Raw genomic sequence first — 20731 nt, forward strand, 5'->3', positions numbered from 1 at the left:
TGAGGCCGGCCCGCGCTGCCCCGCACGGCGATGGGGCAACGGCGGCCCCGTGCACCGGCGGCCACGCGGCCGCCCGCGCGAAAACTCCGCCCGCGCTCGGCGCTGGGCCCGCGGCGCGGCCACAGGCGCAGCGCACCACGCTGGGCCCTTCCGCCCGCCTCTCGCGGTTCGCGATTGGGCTGAGGCCGCTGGGCCTGCACAGCCCGCGCCCCTCATTGGCTGCGGCCGCTGCCAGTCTGGGCTGTCGTCGTCACGGGGGGGGGAACCGAGTTTGTCTGAGGGTTCTGGGGCCGCTCGGGATCTCGCCCGGCCCCGGGGCCTCTCTGCAGGGGCCGCCGCACGAGGCAGCGCGAGCGGGGCGGGCGCGGTCCGGCGCCGGGACGGATGGAGCGGGCCCGGCCCGTCCGCGGGTGAACGGCCTGGCGGGAGCGTGGGAGGGCGGGGCTGGCCCCCGCTGGAGACTCGCGGGCCGCCCCGGCACGGCCTTACCCCGCGGTTCGCGGGGAGCGGCGGGAGCGGGCGGCGTTGCGGGGCCGGTCTGGCTCCCGCCGCCCCTGGCCCCGCGCTTCGGGGAAGCGGGAAATGCCCCTAGGGATGCTCAGAGCAGTGCCAGGATAGTTTTTCCCATCAGATCTGGGCCCTGAACATTCTTCGGCACGTGGGAGTTGTTCGGTCAGTGCTGGGTGAGGGGATGGAGTTGCGTGAAGCTCTTCCTGGTCCGAGTCTCAGGGGCACGGCCGCGTTCTGCCCGGGTTTGGGTTTCCTCTCTGTAAGCGGTCTGCATTAATTTGACTAAAGTAGGTGATGTATTACGTACGTTTGTGGGTTTTCTGAGGCCTTTTCTGCAGGCACATGTTACGACACAACACAAAGCATCGTACCACTCCAGCTAAAGTACCACCAATGTTTTTGTACTGGAAAACAAACATGAAGAACTAGAGGAAGAGAAGGAAATAAGCATATGTAGGTAACAGGTCAGAATATGTTGGTGGATGTGAATTGGTGAACAAGACTACAGACAAGTAAACCCCAAAAGCAGAGGGAAACATGGGAGGCAGGACTCTTTAGGTAGATTTTTACTTCTTGCAGAATATGTTAGGATCTGATTTGCTTATTAACATTCATTTAATTCAAGAAGATCCTGCTGCTTTTTAAATTGCATAGATGCCATAGCTGACATAAAAATTGTGTCACTAAAGCTCACTGCCTTTGCAAGCATGCTTGTATAAAACTATTTATTGCACTGATGATTAGCATGAAACAACTCCAAAGTGGGACAGGTAAATTTCAGTCAATCTTACTAAATAGAAAAAATGGGAAACCTTTGATTCCTCATAACCTTTGTACGGAGTGAACTGTGCTGGTGGTGGTATGAAGGAGGGCAGGATTGATGATGTCCAGAGGAACATCTCCATTAAAGCATATCTTACTGTTGTAGGGTTGCTGTAATTTAAATTATTCCAATGCAGGCTGTGAAGTAACTGTGGTACAGATAAGAATGCATGTGGAAGGATTACTAGAGAGGAGCAATATGGACTTACTGCACAAAGTTATTTGTAAAAAGTATTGCATTTAAATTAGCTTCCATCCTAGTCTGAATTAATTTTACAGAGAGGACAAAGTGTCTGGCTTTGCACAGTCTTTTGTCTGGTTTTTAAAAAAGTATTTTATTTTGAGGTTTTTCTTTGATAAGGAGTGTTTGACTTTTTAAAAAAAACCTTGACTCTTCAACACACTTTGAATTGTTTTATTTACAATTATGTAGGGCAGGACTGTTCAGCTTTTTCAGTCAGGAGCAGTTTCTGGGGCTGACAGCAGTTCTCAAAAGCAGAATCAAATTCTTGTTGTCCTGAAAGGGGAAGAGATCCTCTTTTGGCCGTACCTGGTTCATGTCTGCTGGATGTGTGAGCCTTTTCTGGAATTTTGGGTCCATAAACCAGACACTAGCAGTTACCTGTTGCTTGAGAAGTGGAGTGTTTCCTGTGCCTGGTACACTCTGGTTGGGACTGTGCTTGTGAGGTATTGTTGAAAAGAGCTGATGTTGCTTCAGTGGGATCTGGTTTTACATGTGTGGCTTTGGGATAGATTTTCTGATCTCTGCTTGTAACAAAACTACTTGTGGGTTTTAGGTTCTGCCAAAATGGAGCTCAGTGATGCCAATTTACAAACTTTAACTGAATATCTAAAGAAAACACTAGATCCAGATCCTGCTATAAGGCGTCCTGGTAAGTGATTCTCATGAGTGAGAACAAAAAAGTTCTGTTTCTTTTTGGCTCTTCTGTTTCTGTTTAGCAAACTTCAGTGGATATTTATGCAGTAACCTCTTTACAGAAGTTCTCAGTATCCTTTTAAAATGAAACCCTCAAAAGATTAATGAGGGATGGATATAAATACAAATAATTTTATCTGCTTTTTTTAAATTTTATTTTTCTGTATTCTTGATTTTTTTGCACTGTTATTTAAAACAGTGCTGCTGTTCACAACAAGCCAGGATTTACTTCTCTCAGGTTATGGCTTTTCCAAGGGTGAGGAGGCAGTATTTCCCCATCCTGCTGGAGATCTGAGAGCTGTTGTTGACAGCAGGAGCATTGAGGGGCTCGAGAGCAAAGAACCTGTGATACCTTTTGTCAGACATCTTCCTGTGAAGCTCTGGGGAAGTGTTTGTGCTGGGTATTTTAAACAGACACTTGAGAAATTGTAGGATTCCCATTAGAGAAAGCAGATCAGCTTTTGCTAACCCCAGTATATTCTCTTACAGCGGAGAAGTTCCTTGAATCTGTGGAAGGAAGCCAGAACTATCCGTTGCTACTCTTAACGCTGCTGGAGAAATCACAGGAAAATGTCATCAAAGTTTGTGCATCTGTAACATTCAAGAATTATATTAAAAGGAACTGGAGAATTGTAGGTATCCTAGTGAGGAATTGTGCTAAGACTTAATCATCATTTAAGGTACAATAAGGTGTTCTTCAGTAACCCTGAGGAATGTGTGTGTCCGTGGTCTGGGAAATGCAGTCGATCATTCAGAGAACAAACACAAGGTGTAACTTACTAATAAGGGACTGAAACCCAGGCCACTGGAGTCCCTTCTGTTAAAAACTACTAGAGCTGGGTGATAAAATGATGAACAATAATTTTCTCTAACATTATATACATATTTTGCAGAAGCACAATATTGAAAGCTTATTCAGCTAACTAATGTTATTTAAACTGGAATGATTATGGAGTGTCTACAAACAAGCTGGCCCATTGGGCCTGTATCTGTGTTGAAAACATCTCTGTCCAGCCCTGCAGCTCAAGGTGATGGTACCATTCATCAGCAGGTGCTACTGGGGCAGAGAATTGTCTGGGGCAGTTTGTTTTGGTGGCCTTGCCAGTTTTACACATGGAAGTGTTTGTAGTGATTGAATACAAATGTTGCTGTTTAGTCCCATCTCATCCTTTGTCTTGAAGAGGTCAGGGATATTTTTAATTCAGAGCTTTCAGTATTCATGAAATTTATTTAAGGGTAGAAAGTATTGCTTTAGACAGCTGAACTCCTTGAATGATGAGAGGTTTTAATGGGTACTGTTTATGCTTTGCCTTACTGAAAGTACTGTTCATATCTGTCTGAAAAATAGCAGATGTTTCTTTATTGCAGAGAAACTTAAACATTTTATCATTACATCTTAGCTGGTACCTATTTTCAAATTTGCATGTGATTTCTGCCCTTCTCCTCCTACTTAAATTGAGGTTATAGCAGTCCTGGGTCTGGTTTTGTTCAAGAACATCAGCACATTCAGCCTGGCGTGACATATGTAGGACCTTGTTCATTTGATGCCGTGTTTTTTGTCATTTCTCCCAAATTGCATCTTCTGTAGTGTACTGTAAGTAGAAATAATGTTTTATGGAAAAAGTTGTAAGTGGAAAAGGATTGCCAGTGTAATTCAGGATGGGATTTTGTTTTGAAGTAGGTAGAGATGCTGTGCAGAGAGTGCATCCCAAGGGCTGTTCTGATTGCTCTGTGGCTTCAGGCACTTTGTTTTGCCCAAAACTGAAGCTTTTGTTTCAGGAGCAGCTGTATGAACAGCAAATGCAGCTGTAAGGCTGGCTTGCCTAGATCACAGGGGTTTGTTTCACAGCCTTGAACTTGACTTGTACAAAGCATAGTGGAAGGAAAAGGGTTTTGCCTACTCAAGAACTTCAGTTTGTTGGAGCCTGGAGAGACAGATGCACAGGGCACTGCTGGAACCAGGGAAGAGTTCACTGGTTTTAATTTATTTTTGAAGTATGTACAGAATATGCATGCATGTGCTTCATTTCATGTCTTGTAAAAAAGTTTCATTTCTTTGAATAATCTCATTAACTCCATAGGAGAATTTGCTGTTGCTGAGCACTCCACCACCTCTGTCCTCATCTATCTAAATGCATAGCAGTGAGTCCTGCCTCCCTACTTGGAGCTTGCCTAGGACAGTTATTGCTGCTGTTCACATAATACAAACTTGTAAAGCTTATATTTTAAAGATGATCTTTTTTGTTGTTTTTGTTCTTATTTTTAAGGTATATATAACAATTCTGTACCTTCTGATTCAATGCAGTATGGTAGAAGAGGAAAAGCAAGTTCTCTGTGTCTTATTTTTATAACTGCTTTTTGCAGAATCATTTATGTTGGAAAGGATCTTTAATATCGAATCCAACCATCCCCCCAGCACTGCCAAGGCCACCACTAACCCACGTCCCCAAGTGCCACATCCACATGGCTTTTAAATCCCTCCAGAGATGGGGACTTCACCTCTGCTCTGGGCAGCCTGTATGATGCTTTTGGTGAAGAAATTTTCCCTAATATCCAATCTAATCCCTCCCTGCTGTAACTTGAGGCCGTTCCCTCTCCTGTTCCTGGGAGCAGAGCCCGACCCTCCTCCTTTCCCCCCCGGCTGCCCCCTCCTGTCAGGGACTTGTGCAGAGCCACAGGGTCCCCCCTGAGCCTCCTTTGCTCCAGCCTGAGCCCCTTTCCCAGCTCCCTCAGCCGCTCCTGGGGCTCCAGACCCTTCCCAGCTCTGTTCCCTTCCCTGAAAGCACTCCAGCCCCTCCAGGTCTCTCGGGTGTGAGGGCCCAGAGCTGCCCCCAGCACTGGAGGTGCCCCAGCAGTGCCAGCACAGGGGGCAGGCACTGCACTGGGGCTGTGCCCACACTGGGGCTAGCACAGCCCAAGTGCCACTGGCCTCTTTTTCCCCTGGGCACACCTGTGCTCATGTTTAGCTGCTGTTGTCCAGCCCTCCCAGGTCGTTTCCCAGCTTTCCAGCCCCTCTGTCCCAGCCTGGAGCATTCCATGGGGTTGTGGTGCCCCAAGAGCAGGTCCTGGCACTTGGTGGTGTTGACCCTCCCACACTTGGCCTCAGCCCAAGGATCCAGCCTGTCCAGATCCCTCTGAAGGCCTTCCTGCTTTCCAGCAGATCCGCGCTCCCACCCAACTCAGTGTCATCTGTGAACCTACTGAGGGAGCCCTTGATCCTCTCATCCAGATCATTAGTAAAGATATTAATCAGTACTGGCCCCAGTACTGTGCCCTGGGGAACCCCACGAGTGGCTGGTGTTATAGATAAGCATACCTTGAAATTTTGAAATTGCCAGCTTTTGATTTAAGTTAACAGGAAGATGGTAAAAGGGATGTGAGAAGGAGGGTGGTGGTACCATCAGGTTTAAGGTATTTTAAGATTGAATGACTGTCTGGAGGTGCTTTTCTCTTTTAATTGCTGGATGATTTCAGGGTCTCTGAACTTCAGTGCTGTCATCACAGATAATGTGACTATCACTGCTGTCACTGGTTGGGACAAGCCATCTCATTATTTTATTTCTTCAGTAGCAGTTTTACAATTTTCTGTTGCTTGGCGCTGCTGACTGACTGGACTTGGAACTGATTGATATTTTGAACTGGTTAGACAACTCTTAGAGTCAATGTTAGCGTTTTGGTTGTGTAACCTACACCTTCATTTACAGTCTCTAGAAAGAATGGCTTGAGGCAGCTCACACAAAATCAATTTGTGGGGTTTTCAGAGGTGCTGTTTGGCGTAGTGGAAGAGGAGACTTGGTTAAATGTGGGGATTTTATTGCTGTGTGCACCCACCCTCACTGCTGCTCAATTGATGACCTGAAAAGTTACCCTTAGGGAAGGAGAAAAAACTTCAAAGTTTTACAGAAGGACATTATTTCTTTCAGCTTTTTTCAGATACTGCTGTTCCAAATTTATTGAAGGCAGCATCTCGAACAGGTCTGCTTCTTAGGTTCTTCAGCAATGTAATAGTTACATAACTCAGCATAAGCAGTTGGTTTCTGAAGTGCTGATCATCTCTCATTGCCCAGAGAATACTGCCCGTAACTTAATTATTGTTTTCATTTTAGGTTGAGGATGAACCAAATAAAATATGTGAATCGGACAGAATAGCCATTAAAGCCAACATAGTGCCCTTGATGCTTAGCAGCCCAGAACAAATTCAAAAGCAGGTAATATGTTATTCCTGGTGGGATCCCTGAAACTTTGGGAATATTCTAAGCATGTCTAGAGGCTGTGGTTATTGGTAGAGCTCAGTTCCCTTACCAGTGAGCTCATCCTGATCCAAATAACTTCGAGGATATTGTTACAGGTATTTCTACCTACTTTAACATTTTTTAAGACAATTACTGTATAATCTTACCGCTAAGTTCTAGCATTAGGCAGTTAAACAGCAATTCTAGAAAGTGAGACTGTGTGAACTTAAGGTGAGATTTTTGTATTTGTGTGGAAAGTAGTAGATAATTAACACAGTAATTTTTGAATCTGACAAGAATAACCAGGATTTTCTCAGATGTTTGCAGCACCTGGCATGACTGTTGTGTGCAGTTCTGTCACGTCACGGTTCCGTTTCCTTTGCAGTTGAGTGATGCCATCAGTATCATTGGGCGGGAGGACTTCCCTCAGAAGTGGCCAGACTTGCTGACAGAAATGGTGAATCGCTTTCAGAGCGGAGATTTCCACGTAATCAATGGGGTTCTTCGCACTGCTCACTCTTTATTTAAAAGGTACTGGAAATAAGGGAGTTTGTGTATGGATTGTAAAATTTCTGTTCAGCTGGCATGTTAGACTTAATTTTGGAGATTTACAAAGCCTATAGTTGTGACTTCTACATATGCCTTTTAAGTAGTTGTCCAATTGTATACCTTGCATGGTTTTGAATTACGTTGTTTAGTTCTTGTTTACTTGACAGTATTTGTTTCAAGGTTCAGCACAAAACAAAAATCTGTGTGAACTAATTTGGTAATAAATGTGAAGACTGTATTCTGTTTTTCATGTGTTTCTCTGTTTCTTGTCAGGTACCGCCATGAATTTAAGTCAAATGAGTTGTGGACAGAGATCAAACTTGTTCTTGATGCCTTTGCTTTACCCTTGACAAATCTCTTTAAGGTATTTCTTGTTGAGTCATTTCTAAAAGAAGTTTAATGTTCTGAATTGCTTGTTGTAGATGCCTGTAAAATTAAAACTCAATAATTGTTCGAAACTGTTAAAGGGGTTTAAATTCAAGTCATGAAGTGAGACCTAACAAGATTGATAAGAGGATGAAAAATAACTGTGTTTTCTGGTTTTAAAAAACCATTTCATGACACTTTTCAGTATTTTTTGTTGGTATGGGTTTTGTACTTGATGATCTTGCATCTTTTTCTAGGCAACTATTGAACTTTGCAGCACACATGCAAATGATGCCAGTGCCCTGAAGGTTCTGTTTTCTTCTCTCATTCTAATTGCGAAGCTGTTCTACAGTTTAAATTTTCAGGTGAATCTCCTTGTTCTTGGGATAGTTTTGCTTTGTTCTGATGAAGCTGTTACTCTAGAATTCATTTGAGGCAGCCTTTAAGGCCATGTTTTATGGCAAAAAGAAAAATCAACAGTGCATGTGTTGGAGTAAAAGCACAGTACGGATGGGTTATTTAAGACATTAGCTTGGCCCTGTGTAAACACAATTTCAAGGGAGTCTGAGGTGGTGTTGCTTCAAGGAGATGTTGTATGATGCCTCTGAGTAGGAGCTGGGAAAGGCAGGAGTCCAATGCCTGAGTTTCTATTCACTGAACCCCTTATGAATTGTCTGTACTGACAGGAGCTGGGTCATGTAGGTGAAAGTCCATTACATGTAGCAGCTCTGTGGCACTGTAGGAGCAAGTAATTCTGGGAGCAGTGTGGGTAGTCTGGGTTTGGAATCAGATCTACATTTTGGACATTAATAAATGTGCTGTATGGGAAATGGTAAAAAGCTCCCTTGCTGAGGTGACATTTATTTAGTGTCTCATCATGAGCTGTGAAGTGTGATTGTGCCTGGATTCCTTGGGCTGTTCTTCCATGGGGGCAAAAGAACAAGCTGGAGTTAAAAGAGACTTGTGCTCTCATTCTGAGAGTGAGAGCTGATAAGGCTCATTCATTATGAAAGTGTGAGCTGTGTAGCATCTAAGCAACTAGTTTATTTGGAACTCGTTGTACTCCAGGGTTCTTCCAGGACAATTTTTGTTTGGGAGGAGGAAGGGGCACTGTTTCAATTTGAAGATTGTTTTCCACAGGTTATTGTCCCTCAGTAGATTAGAAGTTGAATGCTTTATTTCCTGTGTAGGTATGTTATCTAAGCAGTGCAGTCAGAAATTAAAATGTAGATTCATACTTTTCCTTCACAGGATCTTCCTGAGTTTTTTGAAGATAACATGGAAACATGGATGACAAATTTTCATAGCCTTTTAACTTTAGATAATAAACTCTTGCAGACTGATGTAAGTACTGCATAAACCACCTGGTTTGCATCTGTAGGGGGCAGAGTGGACTGACAAGTTAGGTCGAATTCTGAACATTGCAGTGTTTTTTTTGTGGGGCAAACAAGGGGGTAGAATGACTGTAAGAAAATGGAGTTTAAGAGATGTTGCTCTGCTGTCTAAGGAATTTGAGGTTCAGTTCTTAAAGCTGTTTGACAGTTACAGGTATACCCAGCTGTGCACAGAAATCAAATTACTAATACTCATCACTGAGTTGATTCTTTCAAGAAGAGCTGCTGAAGTAACCTGACCATTAGCATCACAGGGCTCAGGTTTTTCTGTACATTTCAGCTGCTTCATGCACTATGTTCGAGAAAACAGGGTATCGTAAAGAACTTGAAACAATTGACCATGGAGGGCAGGACATCTCTATGTACTTTAGCATTTGTTGTCTTGATCTAGTTAAAGAGTCAGTAATTTCACTGGTGAAAGCTGATAGCAGGTCAGCAAAGCTCCAGTTATTTTTGTGCATATTTTCTCATTTTAAGGGCTGATGTCTTCCAGATATAGCACAATAGTTTGCCACTTGATGGAGCCAAAACAACTCTGTAAATTTCTTGACAACACATAGGGAGGCATATTAAGTGTATCTTGTGCTCTAGTTACTTTGCTGCTAAAAGAAGCTTTTCTGCTCTTTTGTCTTGTGTCTGTGGGCTGCTGCCAGCATAAGCTCTCCTGCAGCTGAACTGGGACAGGCAGTAAAGCTGAAAGGTGGGGATGGAGGGGAGAGGGGCAGACAGAACTGGGGTGGTGTTTGAGTTGGTTTTTTTTAATTCCAGCTCAATTTCCCAGTTCACATTGTGGTTCCACAAACATCTGTGCTGATGTGGGGAAGGGGAGGGAACTTCTACAGCTACTCAGTTTAAAGAATCATGATATAGTGGCTTCTAAGCATGTTTTTCAATGCCTCGTGTTACCTTTTTCATATTACATATGTAAATTAATTCTGGGTGAACCATTGTGTCTGTTTTCAAGTGCATAGTACCTTGTTTTGAAATGCAGGTATGATTTCTAACTTGAAGAGCAGTTTGGGTACAGATCAGCAAAATACAGCAGATCTAGGGACATGAGGGGGATTTCTTTCACCTGTTTAGAACATGATAAAATGGTGATGTAAATATTTCACTTAAATACGTTGATACTTTTAATGTTTAAGTAGTGTTGAAGTTTGGATCTTAAGTTCTTAGTTTTGTTTTATGTGAGGATGAAGAGGAAGCTGGATTGCTGGAGCTCTTGAAATCACAAATTTGTGATAATGCTGCTTTATATGCTCAAAAATATGATGAAGAATTCCAGCCCTACCTGCCACGTTTTGTAACAGCAATCTGGAATCTGTTAGTCACAACAGGCCAGGAAGTGAAGTATGACTTGGTGAGTTGCTAAAATCTGACCTTGTCAAGTTTAATAATAAATTATAAATTGATCAGTCATGCTAAAGCTTTGTGTTCTGTTTGTGGTGCTGTAGCTGGTCAGTAACGCAATCCAGTTTCTGGCCTCAGTTTGTGAGAGACCACATTACAAGCATCTGTTTGAAGACCAGAATACACTGACAAGCATCTGTGAAAAAGTTATTGTTCCCAATATGGAATTTAGAGGTAACTTTTTGAGACTTTAATTTTAAAAACCACAACAAAAATCTAACTAATTATCATGATGTGTTGCTTTGCAGGACTAAGAATTGAGTGTGACTCTCTTGTGTACCTTAGTGCTAGATTCAAACCCAAGTTTCTGCAGCAGATTGCTGTCCTGTGGGCTTTGTAGAATTGTATGAATATACCTAGTTTTTTGTGTTGAAATCCCACTGGAGGAAGTCTAGGTTATATGCCACCAATAAATTTCCACGCTTAAAGTGAGTATCTGAATAATTCAGGGAGCCTGAATAGGCAGGAATGTCAGGCCTACCAAATTGTAGGGTTTAGTTCTCCAACTTTTGATGGGCTCATATTGATCCTATATTTAAAATGCAGTGAAAATATATTGCAGTGACAAGGAGCTTGTCTCTCTTAAGTCTATGACTCTCAAAGCCTCTTCAAATACACCTGGCACTGAATATGTGTTAGAGGTTTTTCTTTGAATTAATGTATCAGCCCGTGGGTATGAAAGACTAATTTGTGGGACAAAAGCTAAACAGACTAGTCCGGCTGGATATTTCTGATTAATTACTATTAAAGTTATAGAAAAGTCCTTGGAAAATATAGCAAATTGATAATGATACACCCTTTCACCATAAAAACCAGAGACTTCAATACTTAAACTTCTATGTATTTTATATTTTCAGCGGCTGATGAAGAAGCATTTGAAGATAATTCTGAAGAATATATAAGAAGGGATTTGGAAGGATCTGGTAATCCACAGATTTATACTAAGAATACTTGGTCTTTAAATATAGCTCTAAAGTGCTGAAGCAATTTACTGAAGCTTTTATAACTTCATTTTGAAATTGAGAAGATTTCCACGCACCACCCCCAGCTGGATTTTATCCAGTCTATGATCAAGTCTACTGTCACGATAGGCTCGTCACAGTGTCTTTCTGGTTTGAACAATGTTTATAGGTCTTTCTCCTTAATTGGATTGGTATGTCTTCTGCACTGCTCACATTCAGCAAATTTCAGCAAATACAGCCTGTAAGTCAGTGCTGAGTGGTAGCCAGCTGTGTATTTAGTTCCTATGTGTGGAGTTCTAAATAACAGGGAGAGACTGTGATGTTTAAACTGAAATTCTGCCTGGGGTTGCATACAAACTCTGCTTAGGCCAGCTGTACAGCAGCCAGCCTGGGATGTGGCACGTGTTCAGAGCAGTGACTGCCCTGGGACATGGCTGTGCCGGCCCAGCTGCTTGGGGTGCTGAGGGAGGCTGTGCTCTGCAGCCAGGCCAGAGCCCGAGTGAGCCAAACCTAGGTCTGCGGGACAGTTCTGGGCCCCAGCAGTTCACTGACAGACACTTTTGAAGTAATGGCATTTCGTAATAGATTTAAGCAATTACTGAATACTTGCAGTGGAGGACAAAATTGGAGGAAAAATTTTTGAACTTTTTTCAAGAAAACATTTTATCATTCTTATCCAAGATTGGCTGCATTTTAGGTATTTCTGAAGTTTTTTGCAAAAATGTCCTTTCAGGAGTGGTGGGCCAGCAGCTGGCTTGTGCTCCACCCTGCTGCATTCTTATGGGGGAGAGAGTGGGAGGGGTGAAAGTGAGAAGACTCATGGATAAAGACAGTTTAATTGAAAGAAAGAGTAAGGAAAGAGGAAAGAAGTTAATGACTCACTACTGCCCACAGGCAGACTTTTGCCCGGCCTGTCCCTGGGCAATGGTTGCCTCCCCCCAAACCCCCTCCCCTCAGTTTTTATTGCTGAGCATGTCATACGGCATGGAATATCCCGTTGGTCAGTTTGGATCAGCTGCCCAGTTTGCCCCATCCCAACTCCTTGCCTGCCCCAAACTACTTGCTGGGAAGGCAAAGCAGGAGGAAGGGGGAGCCCTGACACTGACACTGGCAGCAGCCAAACCCGGGGTGTTACCAGCAGCTTTAGTCACTGGTACAAAACGGCGCCATATGGGCCGCTAGGGAGAAAATGAACTCCCTCCCAGCCAGACCCAGTATGTTTGGGTGCATAATGTCAAGCCAGTACCAGCCCCCCTGCATGTCTGCTGCCACTGCTCAGGGGCAGGTGTCCCTTGTCCTTGGTGTACAAGTAGTCCGGTTGTGACAGTAAATAAAAGGCTTACGTGTGTTCTTACACATCAGTGTAAGATTGCAGTAATTAGCATGGGGTTTGGCTGTAACTTGAGGAACTGTTACTGTTTTGATTATTATGTTTATTAATATGAAAAGCTGTATGCTTTCTCATATCCAAAGAATCTTTGGTTCTCGTGCAGATATTGACACCAGGCGCAGAGCAGCTTGTGATCTAGTCAGAGGCTTGTGCAAGTTTTTTGAAGGACCTGTGACAGGGATTTTTTCTGGATATGTTAATTCTATGCTGCAAGAATATGCAAAGAATCCATCTGTTAACTGGAAGCACAAAGATGCAGCTATTTACCTTGTAACGTCTTTGGCATCGAAAGCTCAAACACAGAAGGTACTTCTATGTTCTGTTCATTGTAATCCGTCTGCATTCAGGTATTACAGCGCGGGCGAGGCCTGCCGTGCGTTTTAAGCTGCTTCAGAATGGGAGTAACTGTGTGTGCAGTAGTTCATGTTGATGAGATTAAAAGCTGTCCTTTATATAATCCTATCACAGTTGGTGGTATCTGACCTTCAGGTAGATGGGGCACAGTGTGGCCATTTGGCCAGCCTGACTGGCACGTGGGATCCAGCCAGACAGAGAAACAAAACCTGCTCCAGTCTGGAACCTCTAAGCGCTAAGTGGTCCTGAGGCACTCTGGAAGCCATGGAAGGCAAATAGAGCTTTAGAGAAGATGATCAGATGTGTTAAAGAGACTAAAAGGAATTTAAATGACTCTTGGAGTTCTTGTCGTGATATTTCCCAGTGTTTCCTGCTACTCGAGTGTTTGATTTGTAAATTACATGTGAATGCTAATGATGGCTGGAAATGGATCTCATTACTTGTTGGGGGAGAAAGCAGTTAATAGGCTGGAGACACTGAAAAACCACAGCTGGGCTAATCTGTATTTGGAAACAGGAGCATTGTATCAAACGTCCTATGGAAAAAGTTTAGATATACTTGAGATATTTTAAATGCTGTTACGGTTCAAATCTCAGTTTCTTCACAAGACTGATTTGAGGCAAACATAGTAAAACACGTACAGCATTTAATGCAATTTTGCTGAAGGTTCTCAGTCTTGTCCTGAAGCCTGGTGTATACTGCTGCCCAGCAGTTGTTAGTGATGTGTAATGGGAACCAGTCTGGTAGCATTTGTGAAACTGCAAAGTTTGTGTCTTTTTCTGTGCTATTTAATGGCAAATGTGGACTAACTTAGGACACTTCATTGAAAAATCTCCATCTAAAAATCCTGGTTTAAAAAGAGGCTGCATTTTTTTAAGAGAAAACTAAGAGTATTTAAAATGAGTGAGAAAACTAGCAGTTTATATGTCGACATATAAAAATAAGAGTTGTTTTTTGCTTCTTCCAGCATGGAATAACACAGGCCAATGAACTCGTTAATCTGACAGAATTCTTTGTGAATCACATTCAACCTGACTTAAAGTCTGCTACTGGTAAGTTAATGTTAATTTTGATATGGTATTTTTTGTTATATATCATAACCTTGTCAGTGACCATTGTTTCTGAAGTCTGAAGCACTCCTTTATCAGCATAATCTCTGAGACAGGGACTGTTAACACCTGGCACACAGTAATTCATTTTTGTTTGGCCAGCAGTGAAGGAGCTATTACAGCAAGGTGGATTGCCACCTTGCCACCTGCTCTCTGCAAGATCAGGGCATGTACACACATGGTTGCTATCAGCTACATGCTTAAACTTGTTGAATCCAAGTAATTTGATTTCTGTATTTGAGATGTTATGATAAACTTCTATGCTCTACAAAACCCTAAGAAGTTAAAATACTGAGGCCACGTGACCTGCATCAGCCCTTACTGATGAGGTTGTGGATGTCTAGATTTAAGCCACATAGTTTTTTTATACTTCAACAATTATCTTACTATATTTGAAGCATAGTGGGTTGTCTCGAAATGTGTAATTGGAGGCTGCTAAAATTGAAGCCAGAAGATGAGATTTCATCTGAGCTGGACCATACTCTTAACGGTACTGGGGTGTGATTTGTACATAAAACTGGTACTCTAACAGTGCCCATACCAAAGTGCAGGAACTAAGAAATATAGAAAAACATGGCCAGTATTATTTCTTATGGGGGAAGATCATTACTTAGTGTCAAGTGACACCTGTATATATAGTACATGTTCAGTAATCACATTTGTATGAGAAGTATCAATGAAGTTTGCATATTTTTCTATTTCAGTGAATGAATTCCCTGTGCTAAAAGCAGATGGTATCAAATATATCATGATTTTTAGAAACCAAGTAAGTTTTTCTTTTACTCTTATGGTAAAAACATATTGTAGGTTGTTACTTTATACTTGCCAAGCCTAATTTATCGCACTTGGCCATATGCTAACTCAACAGGTGTTTGATAGTCATATGTAACACTTCATGCTGAATTTTTAGTTCAGAAAGTAAATGATATTGTTATAAATATCCAATTAACATGTAGTCTATATGCTGTCCATATGCTGTGGGAACACTGAATATGTTAGCTGCTTAATTCTGTGGCACACTCAGACATTTTCAAGTCAGTGTTAGTCCAAATATGCTTGATTGCTCGTATCATTGCAGTAGTTGTTACAGAGTACAGCAGTTTTGTCCTTCACCTTTTCTGATTTGTGAGATGGGGTAAGAAAATATGTTGAATATTACTCTAAATTTCAGATTACCTTTATTCATTTCTTATGACATATACATGATATTGGTTTTTTAAACCTTGATATTTTTAATTACCTGCTAAGACAAAGTAAAATGGAAAGGGAAATATACATTAGGATTGTCTGCACTTACTGCTGATCAAATGTACCATTGGTGTCGAGGGGAAGTATATGAGCGATGACAGAAATAGGTACTTCCTGGTTGTTCAAGGTGTGATGTAGCAACAGGAGGAACCTCCCAAGGTTTCTCCCTCTGCCAAGCTCTGTGTGTTGCTCATGAGCTTGGTTGTGCTCTAGTGTTGGAACCATCTGTATTTTTTAACATACATATGAGTTGTTGCTCTGTTTTTGTAGGTACCAAAAGAGCAACTGCTGGTGTCTATTCCCCTCTTAATCAATCATCTCCAAGCAGAAAGTATCGTGGTCCATACCTATGCAGCTCATGCTCTTGAAAGACTCTTTACCATGAGAGGGACAAATAATGCCACCCTGTAAGTTTTCAAGCAGAAATAAATTCATTGCTACATAGATTTTGTGCATTAAGGATAAGAAATACCTGTAGGGGATCCTTCATGTCATGTATTATGGTATTGTATAAGGCTTGAAGTTTGTGACTCTCTTTCATCATTAAAGAGCTGTGTTTCACTTAACAGCATTACAGCTGCAGAAATGGCACCATTTGTAGAAGTGCTGTTAACAAACCTTTTCAAAGCTCTGACGCTTCCTGGCTCATCTGAAAATGAATACATTATGAAAGGTAAATGCCTAATGAGTCCTGCAATATAAGAGTAACTTGGTTAACTTGAGGCTTACAGTTACAGGTTCCTGACATTTTTATTTGCAAAACCTATTTTATGCAAATGTGCTGAAGAGCCTGCCATTGCTCATCCAACTGTATCAAGTCATCTGTGCTGAACTTACGGTGGCAAAGAGAAATACTAAACATAATGATACTGTGGGAAATTTTTTCTCAACTGGTAGTCTTGTAGTCAGGACAGCTACCTGGACAGTGTCAGGGGAAGATCTGAGCAATCTGGTCATGGAGAGGAGATATGGTCATGGCTAATGAGAGGATAGATCTGGTCATGGCTAAGAGGATGCTGAGATCTGAGACTTGCCTAGCACAAGTAGTGGTCTTTGTAAACTTACTTAATATTCCGTGTTCCATCTGTAGAATGGGAATAATGAGACTTTGTTTTATGCTTTGTCATGATTATAGATTGAATGTTCTTGCAGCAGATGCTCTTTTTACTGTACCTAATTCCTTGGGATCCTATTTTAACAGTAAAAGGTAAAAGATTTAGGCATACATTGGGTGGCAGAAGTTTATTTTGTCTTCAGAAGATAACATTTTCCATTTATTTGCAGCCATCATGAGGAGTTTTTCTCTGCTACAGGAGTCCATAATTCCATACATCCCTTCTGTCATCACACAGCTCACACAGAAACTGCTGGCTGTCAGTAAGGTAAAGAAACAGAGCAAAAGAGTCACCTTTTACCTTTTGGAGCGGTCTTGCGGAGGACTTAGGTATACCTTGTTGGTGGTGTTCTGTTAGAATACTCTAAATAGTTAGTATTTTCTGACTCAACTAAGTGGAAACAGCATTCCAGTAAGGTACTGCCTTCCTTTCAGAACATACTTTCAGATCATTCTCCCTCCTTTCATCTGAAATTTAGAAGCAGCATATGAACTCTTTCTGTAACGCTAGTTTGTTGTAGTATAAATGCTTGCTTGTGCAGAGGCTACCAATACAATAATCTGGTTTTATCACAACTTCTGTATTCTTTGCCCATGAAACGTCTGAAGCTGATAATAAATATTGGCACTGAAATGTGGGATTGAATTAAATAAATGACCCTTCTGCTTTTGGTGGGTAAAGTACTCTTAGTTTTTTGTTTAGACTGGCCAAATTCTTAACCATTGATATCAGGGAATACCTTAGAATACCTTCATCAACTATCCAAAAAACTGCTTCTCTGTACAGTTAAAACTCAGCTGCAGCATATAAGAAGTGTTCAATAGACAATTGACTGGACACTTAGAGGATTGAAAAATAATCTTTTTCTGGTTTTTGTTCTGTGATATTTTTACTGTTTGCTAGTTTACATAGAGCTTTTGAAAAACACTTGTAGTCACAGAAATATTTGTGAAAAACCCCTCTCCTTTATGCCTTAGAGGTCTTCATGTTTGCTTTTATCTATGGAATTGATTTCATAAGCATATGAAGAAATAAGTTACAAGTATCCTTAGTCCCAAATGCTATTTTGGTCTTCAGTCGAAAAATAAATTACTTGTCTGCAAGTTTGGGTTGATTTGTCTCTTTGTAACTTGTTTTTAGAATCCCAGCAAACCTCACTTTAACCATTACATGTTTGAGTCAATCTGCTTGTCGATAAGGATAACGTGCAAGGCAAACCCAGAGGCAGTGGGGAGCTTTGAGGAGGCTTTGTTCCTGGTGTTCACAGAGATCCTGCAGAATGATGTGCAAGGTAATGACAGTCAGTGAGTGCCTGTGCTCTCTCCACTGGGGTTGGCTGCTAGGATTTACCTTATGGCAGGATTTTTTGTACCAGAGGAAATTCAAGGAGAGAAACAGATTTTCACAGTCTGAAAGTGTTTAGATTGTTCCATAGGGTATGTAAACAGCATTCACTTATTTTTAAATTGCATTTCTAAAATATCTAGCAATCACTATTCCAAAGCCTCTTATTATTATTCTTAATTCTATTGCCTTGTTTCTAGTAGTTAGTTTTTTGTGTTCTGAAACATTAATGGGTAGAGGAAATAGAAAGTTTATATATGCAATGCTTGCTAATTTTTGGAATAATTACATTTTGGAAGAGGTTTCTTCATAGTTTTATTTATTGAAATCTTGGTGATAATATCATTAAATTGTGGGTTCAATCCACAGATACGTGGTTTCTGGGAACTGACAGTGACCATGTTGTCTGACTGTGTAAATGCCATTGTTTCTCTTCTAGAGTTCATTCCTTATGTGTTTCAAGTGATGTCCCTACTGCTAGAAATGCATAAAAATGAAATCCCATCATCCTATATGGCATTGTTTCCTCATCTACTACAGCCAGTTCTCTGGGAAAGGACAGGAAACATTCCCCCTCTGGTCCGACTCCTGCAGGCTTACTTAGAGCGGGGCGCCAGTACCATCGCCAGCGCTGCTGCCGACAAAATCGTGAGTTGCTGGGGCTGAGTCACAGTGTTTGCCTCGAGACACGGTGATCTGAGGTTACAAATCATGAGGAACTTCAGCAAATAGCTGGATTTGTGCAGAATTTGGTGCTTACGTAGAAAGACTTACATTCTGAATGTAGCTTTTTATCCACTATGTGGATAAATGAATCCTAGGCTATCATGCTTTTGTCAACTGAGATGAAAAATTCCTGCTCTTAGTTCTTGCAAGCAGGTAAGTTTCCACAGTTTTCCTGTCTTGTTTGCCTCATGTTTAACATGTGGATAATGAGACCTCTCAGGTTCTGTTCAAAATGGTCTTGAGAAGAGTGAGTGAGAAGAAGCCAAAGTGTGTCTTCTTTGATCTGAACTGCAAAAACTGAATCCTGGCTTAGGTTATGAAGGCTTTTGCCTTGCTGTATGCCTTAGATGGTAATGGGAAATTTTCTGGTAGGTCACATATGAAGAATTGTTGTGTAGGGTTTTATATTTGCTTTTCTTGCAGCCTGGATTGTTAGGTGTGTTCCAGAAGTTGATTGCCTCTAAAGCTAATGATCATCAAGGGTTCTATCTTCTGAACAGTATCATCGAGCATATGCCTCCGTGAGTATGAGCTGAATTTAAAGCTAACTTCTGTAGACTTTAATTATGAAGTGTGTAAACATACCAAATGTTAATTTTTAACAGCTGAAAGATCACATTTTTCAGTCAAATGGATTTTAACTATTCTATACATATATTTCTGTGAAGTGGCATCAGTAAAATCCTAGTGTGAATTTAATAACTATTCTTCTAAATTTCCAGTGAATCAGTTGACCAGTACAGGAAACAGATCTTCATTCTGCTATTCCAAAGACTTCAAAATTCCAAAACAACAAAATTTATCAAAAGTAAGTTCCTTGCTCTGTGAAAAGCTCTGGTGACAGCAGTAGTTCAGAGTGTGCAGCTGCACAGAACGAATGTCCTGTCACGCCCTGTGGATACGTGGATGGAGGGATAGTGGTGACTCCAAGAACTTGCTCCAAATTATTTCTCATCAAGAGGGGTGTATGGGGCAGTCACCATAGCAGGTGACACTTACGTCATGAAAATTGAGGGAATGTAATTAAAATAATGGACAAGATTTGCATATTTCTCTTCCTTTCCTAGTGTGTGTGATGTCATTATCTGAAAATGTCTCCATTTAATCTCCAGCCAATTACAGCAAACTTTCCCTCTCATGCAGCACAGCAATGCTGGCCACACGTCCTGGAGTTACCTGTAGTTGTGTGTTAGTACTGTGAAATACTCCATACTTTTGTGTCATTTTTGCCTTAGTATGACTAAATTTATTGGTAAGGTTTTATGTTAAACTGGCGAAGCTGTGACAGATTATTGAAATACATATTCTGGTTATTCCTGCTGTCACAAGAAGATTGTCATACTGATTAAATTACTTGAATGATACTATCACTACACAAATTAACGCAGTGTGTATTACTTAATCCTATAAAATCTGGTCAATGCCACCTGATAGGAACAAGAATGATAGAGTTGCTTATAATGGTGTTCCACAAACAAAGTTGAAGTGGTGCTTTTAATACACCACAAAGGGCTCATAGCTCACCTCAACGTCTGTGTTGCGTGAAGTTTTCTGCTAAAAGTATTGAAGAGTTTTTTTGGTTCTTGATCTGAAAAAAATTGCAAATGGCTTTTCTAATGCCTTTTTATAACTGCTATCACGGGAAAAAGGAATTACTTTTGTCTTGTACCACCTTGTTTTTGTGTTGTGCTGCGTGAAAAGATCAGTTTTTAGGAAAAATTCAAGGCAGCAAGTTCATGTACTTCACTTAAACTGAAAATGTATAAAGAGTCTCATTTCTATCCCCTTGGAAAACTTGTTAGAATGTGTTTTGCTGCTGACTCTAAAGCTATTTTGTTTCCACATAGGGTTTTACTTTGACTTTTTTCTTGTTACAGGTTTCCTTGTCTTCATTAATTTGTATTGTGTAAGATACGGGGCATTAGCTCTGCAAGAAATATTTGACAGCATACAGCCAAAGTTAGTATGTTTTGTTTGTTTGGGTTATATTTAATACTGCTGTGTTATTTTTATCTTTTGAAGTAAGAAAGAGTTGTCTTTTTAGCTTAACTGTCAGACTACATTTATCACTAATTTGACCGGCCAAATGTTTCTCCTAATGTGGTTTATTTATTTGTCTAGCAAGTCATCTTTTTCTGAATTTCTGACTACAGTTCCTCACTGATAGTTCAAGTTACTAATCTAAGAAGATTATAAAAGGGGAAGATTGATGTTTTCAGTTGTTATCCTTTGTGAAAAGTTTGTATGTGCAAATGTCTGCTGC

General features: G+C 41.2%; 1 protein-coding gene across 3 annotated transcripts in view; it reads left to right on the forward strand.

Annotated features, from left to right (window-relative positions):
- LOC121672030 (exportin-2) overlaps positions 1 to 20731 on the forward strand; it is a 59461-nt gene that overhangs the window by 36303 nt on the left and 2427 nt on the right. For 2 of the 3 annotated variants that reach the window (XM_042044464.1, XM_042044475.1), the window contains 21 exons: positions 2128 to 2225; positions 2759 to 2901; positions 6376 to 6477; positions 6887 to 7032; positions 7324 to 7414; positions 7674 to 7781; positions 8668 to 8760; positions 10003 to 10170; positions 10265 to 10394; positions 11078 to 11143; positions 12676 to 12878; positions 13894 to 13978; positions 14740 to 14801; positions 15554 to 15690; positions 15853 to 15956; positions 16568 to 16665; positions 17539 to 17689; positions 18182 to 18390; positions 18892 to 18989; positions 19191 to 19276; positions 20346 to 20427. In XM_042044464.1, coding sequence (XP_041900398.1) covers positions 2128 to 2225; positions 2759 to 2901; positions 6376 to 6477; positions 6887 to 7032; positions 7324 to 7414; positions 7674 to 7781; positions 8668 to 8760; positions 10003 to 10170; positions 10265 to 10394; positions 11078 to 11143; positions 12676 to 12878; positions 13894 to 13978; positions 14740 to 14801; positions 15554 to 15690; positions 15853 to 15956; positions 16568 to 16665; positions 17539 to 17689; positions 18182 to 18390; positions 18892 to 18989; positions 19191 to 19276; positions 20346 to 20427 — 2460 coding nt within the window. Of the gene's footprint in view, positions 1 to 480; positions 673 to 2127; positions 2226 to 2758; positions 2902 to 6375; positions 6478 to 6886; positions 7033 to 7323; positions 7415 to 7673; positions 7782 to 8667; positions 8761 to 10002; positions 10171 to 10264; positions 10395 to 11077; positions 11144 to 12675; positions 12879 to 13893; positions 13979 to 14739; positions 14802 to 15553; positions 15691 to 15852; positions 15957 to 16567; positions 16666 to 17538; positions 17690 to 18181; positions 18391 to 18891; positions 18990 to 19190; positions 19277 to 20345; positions 20428 to 20731 lie in introns of those variants that run through there. The other variant, XM_042044468.1, reaches the window with a different exon arrangement.

Source organism: Corvus kubaryi, unplaced genomic scaffold, assembly GCF_017639235.1.
Source record: "Corvus kubaryi isolate FWS band 111438036 unplaced genomic scaffold, C.kubaryi_AGA036_p1.0 134, whole genome shotgun sequence".
Classification (NCBI taxonomy): Eukaryota; Metazoa; Chordata; class Aves; order Passeriformes; family Corvidae; genus Corvus; species Corvus kubaryi.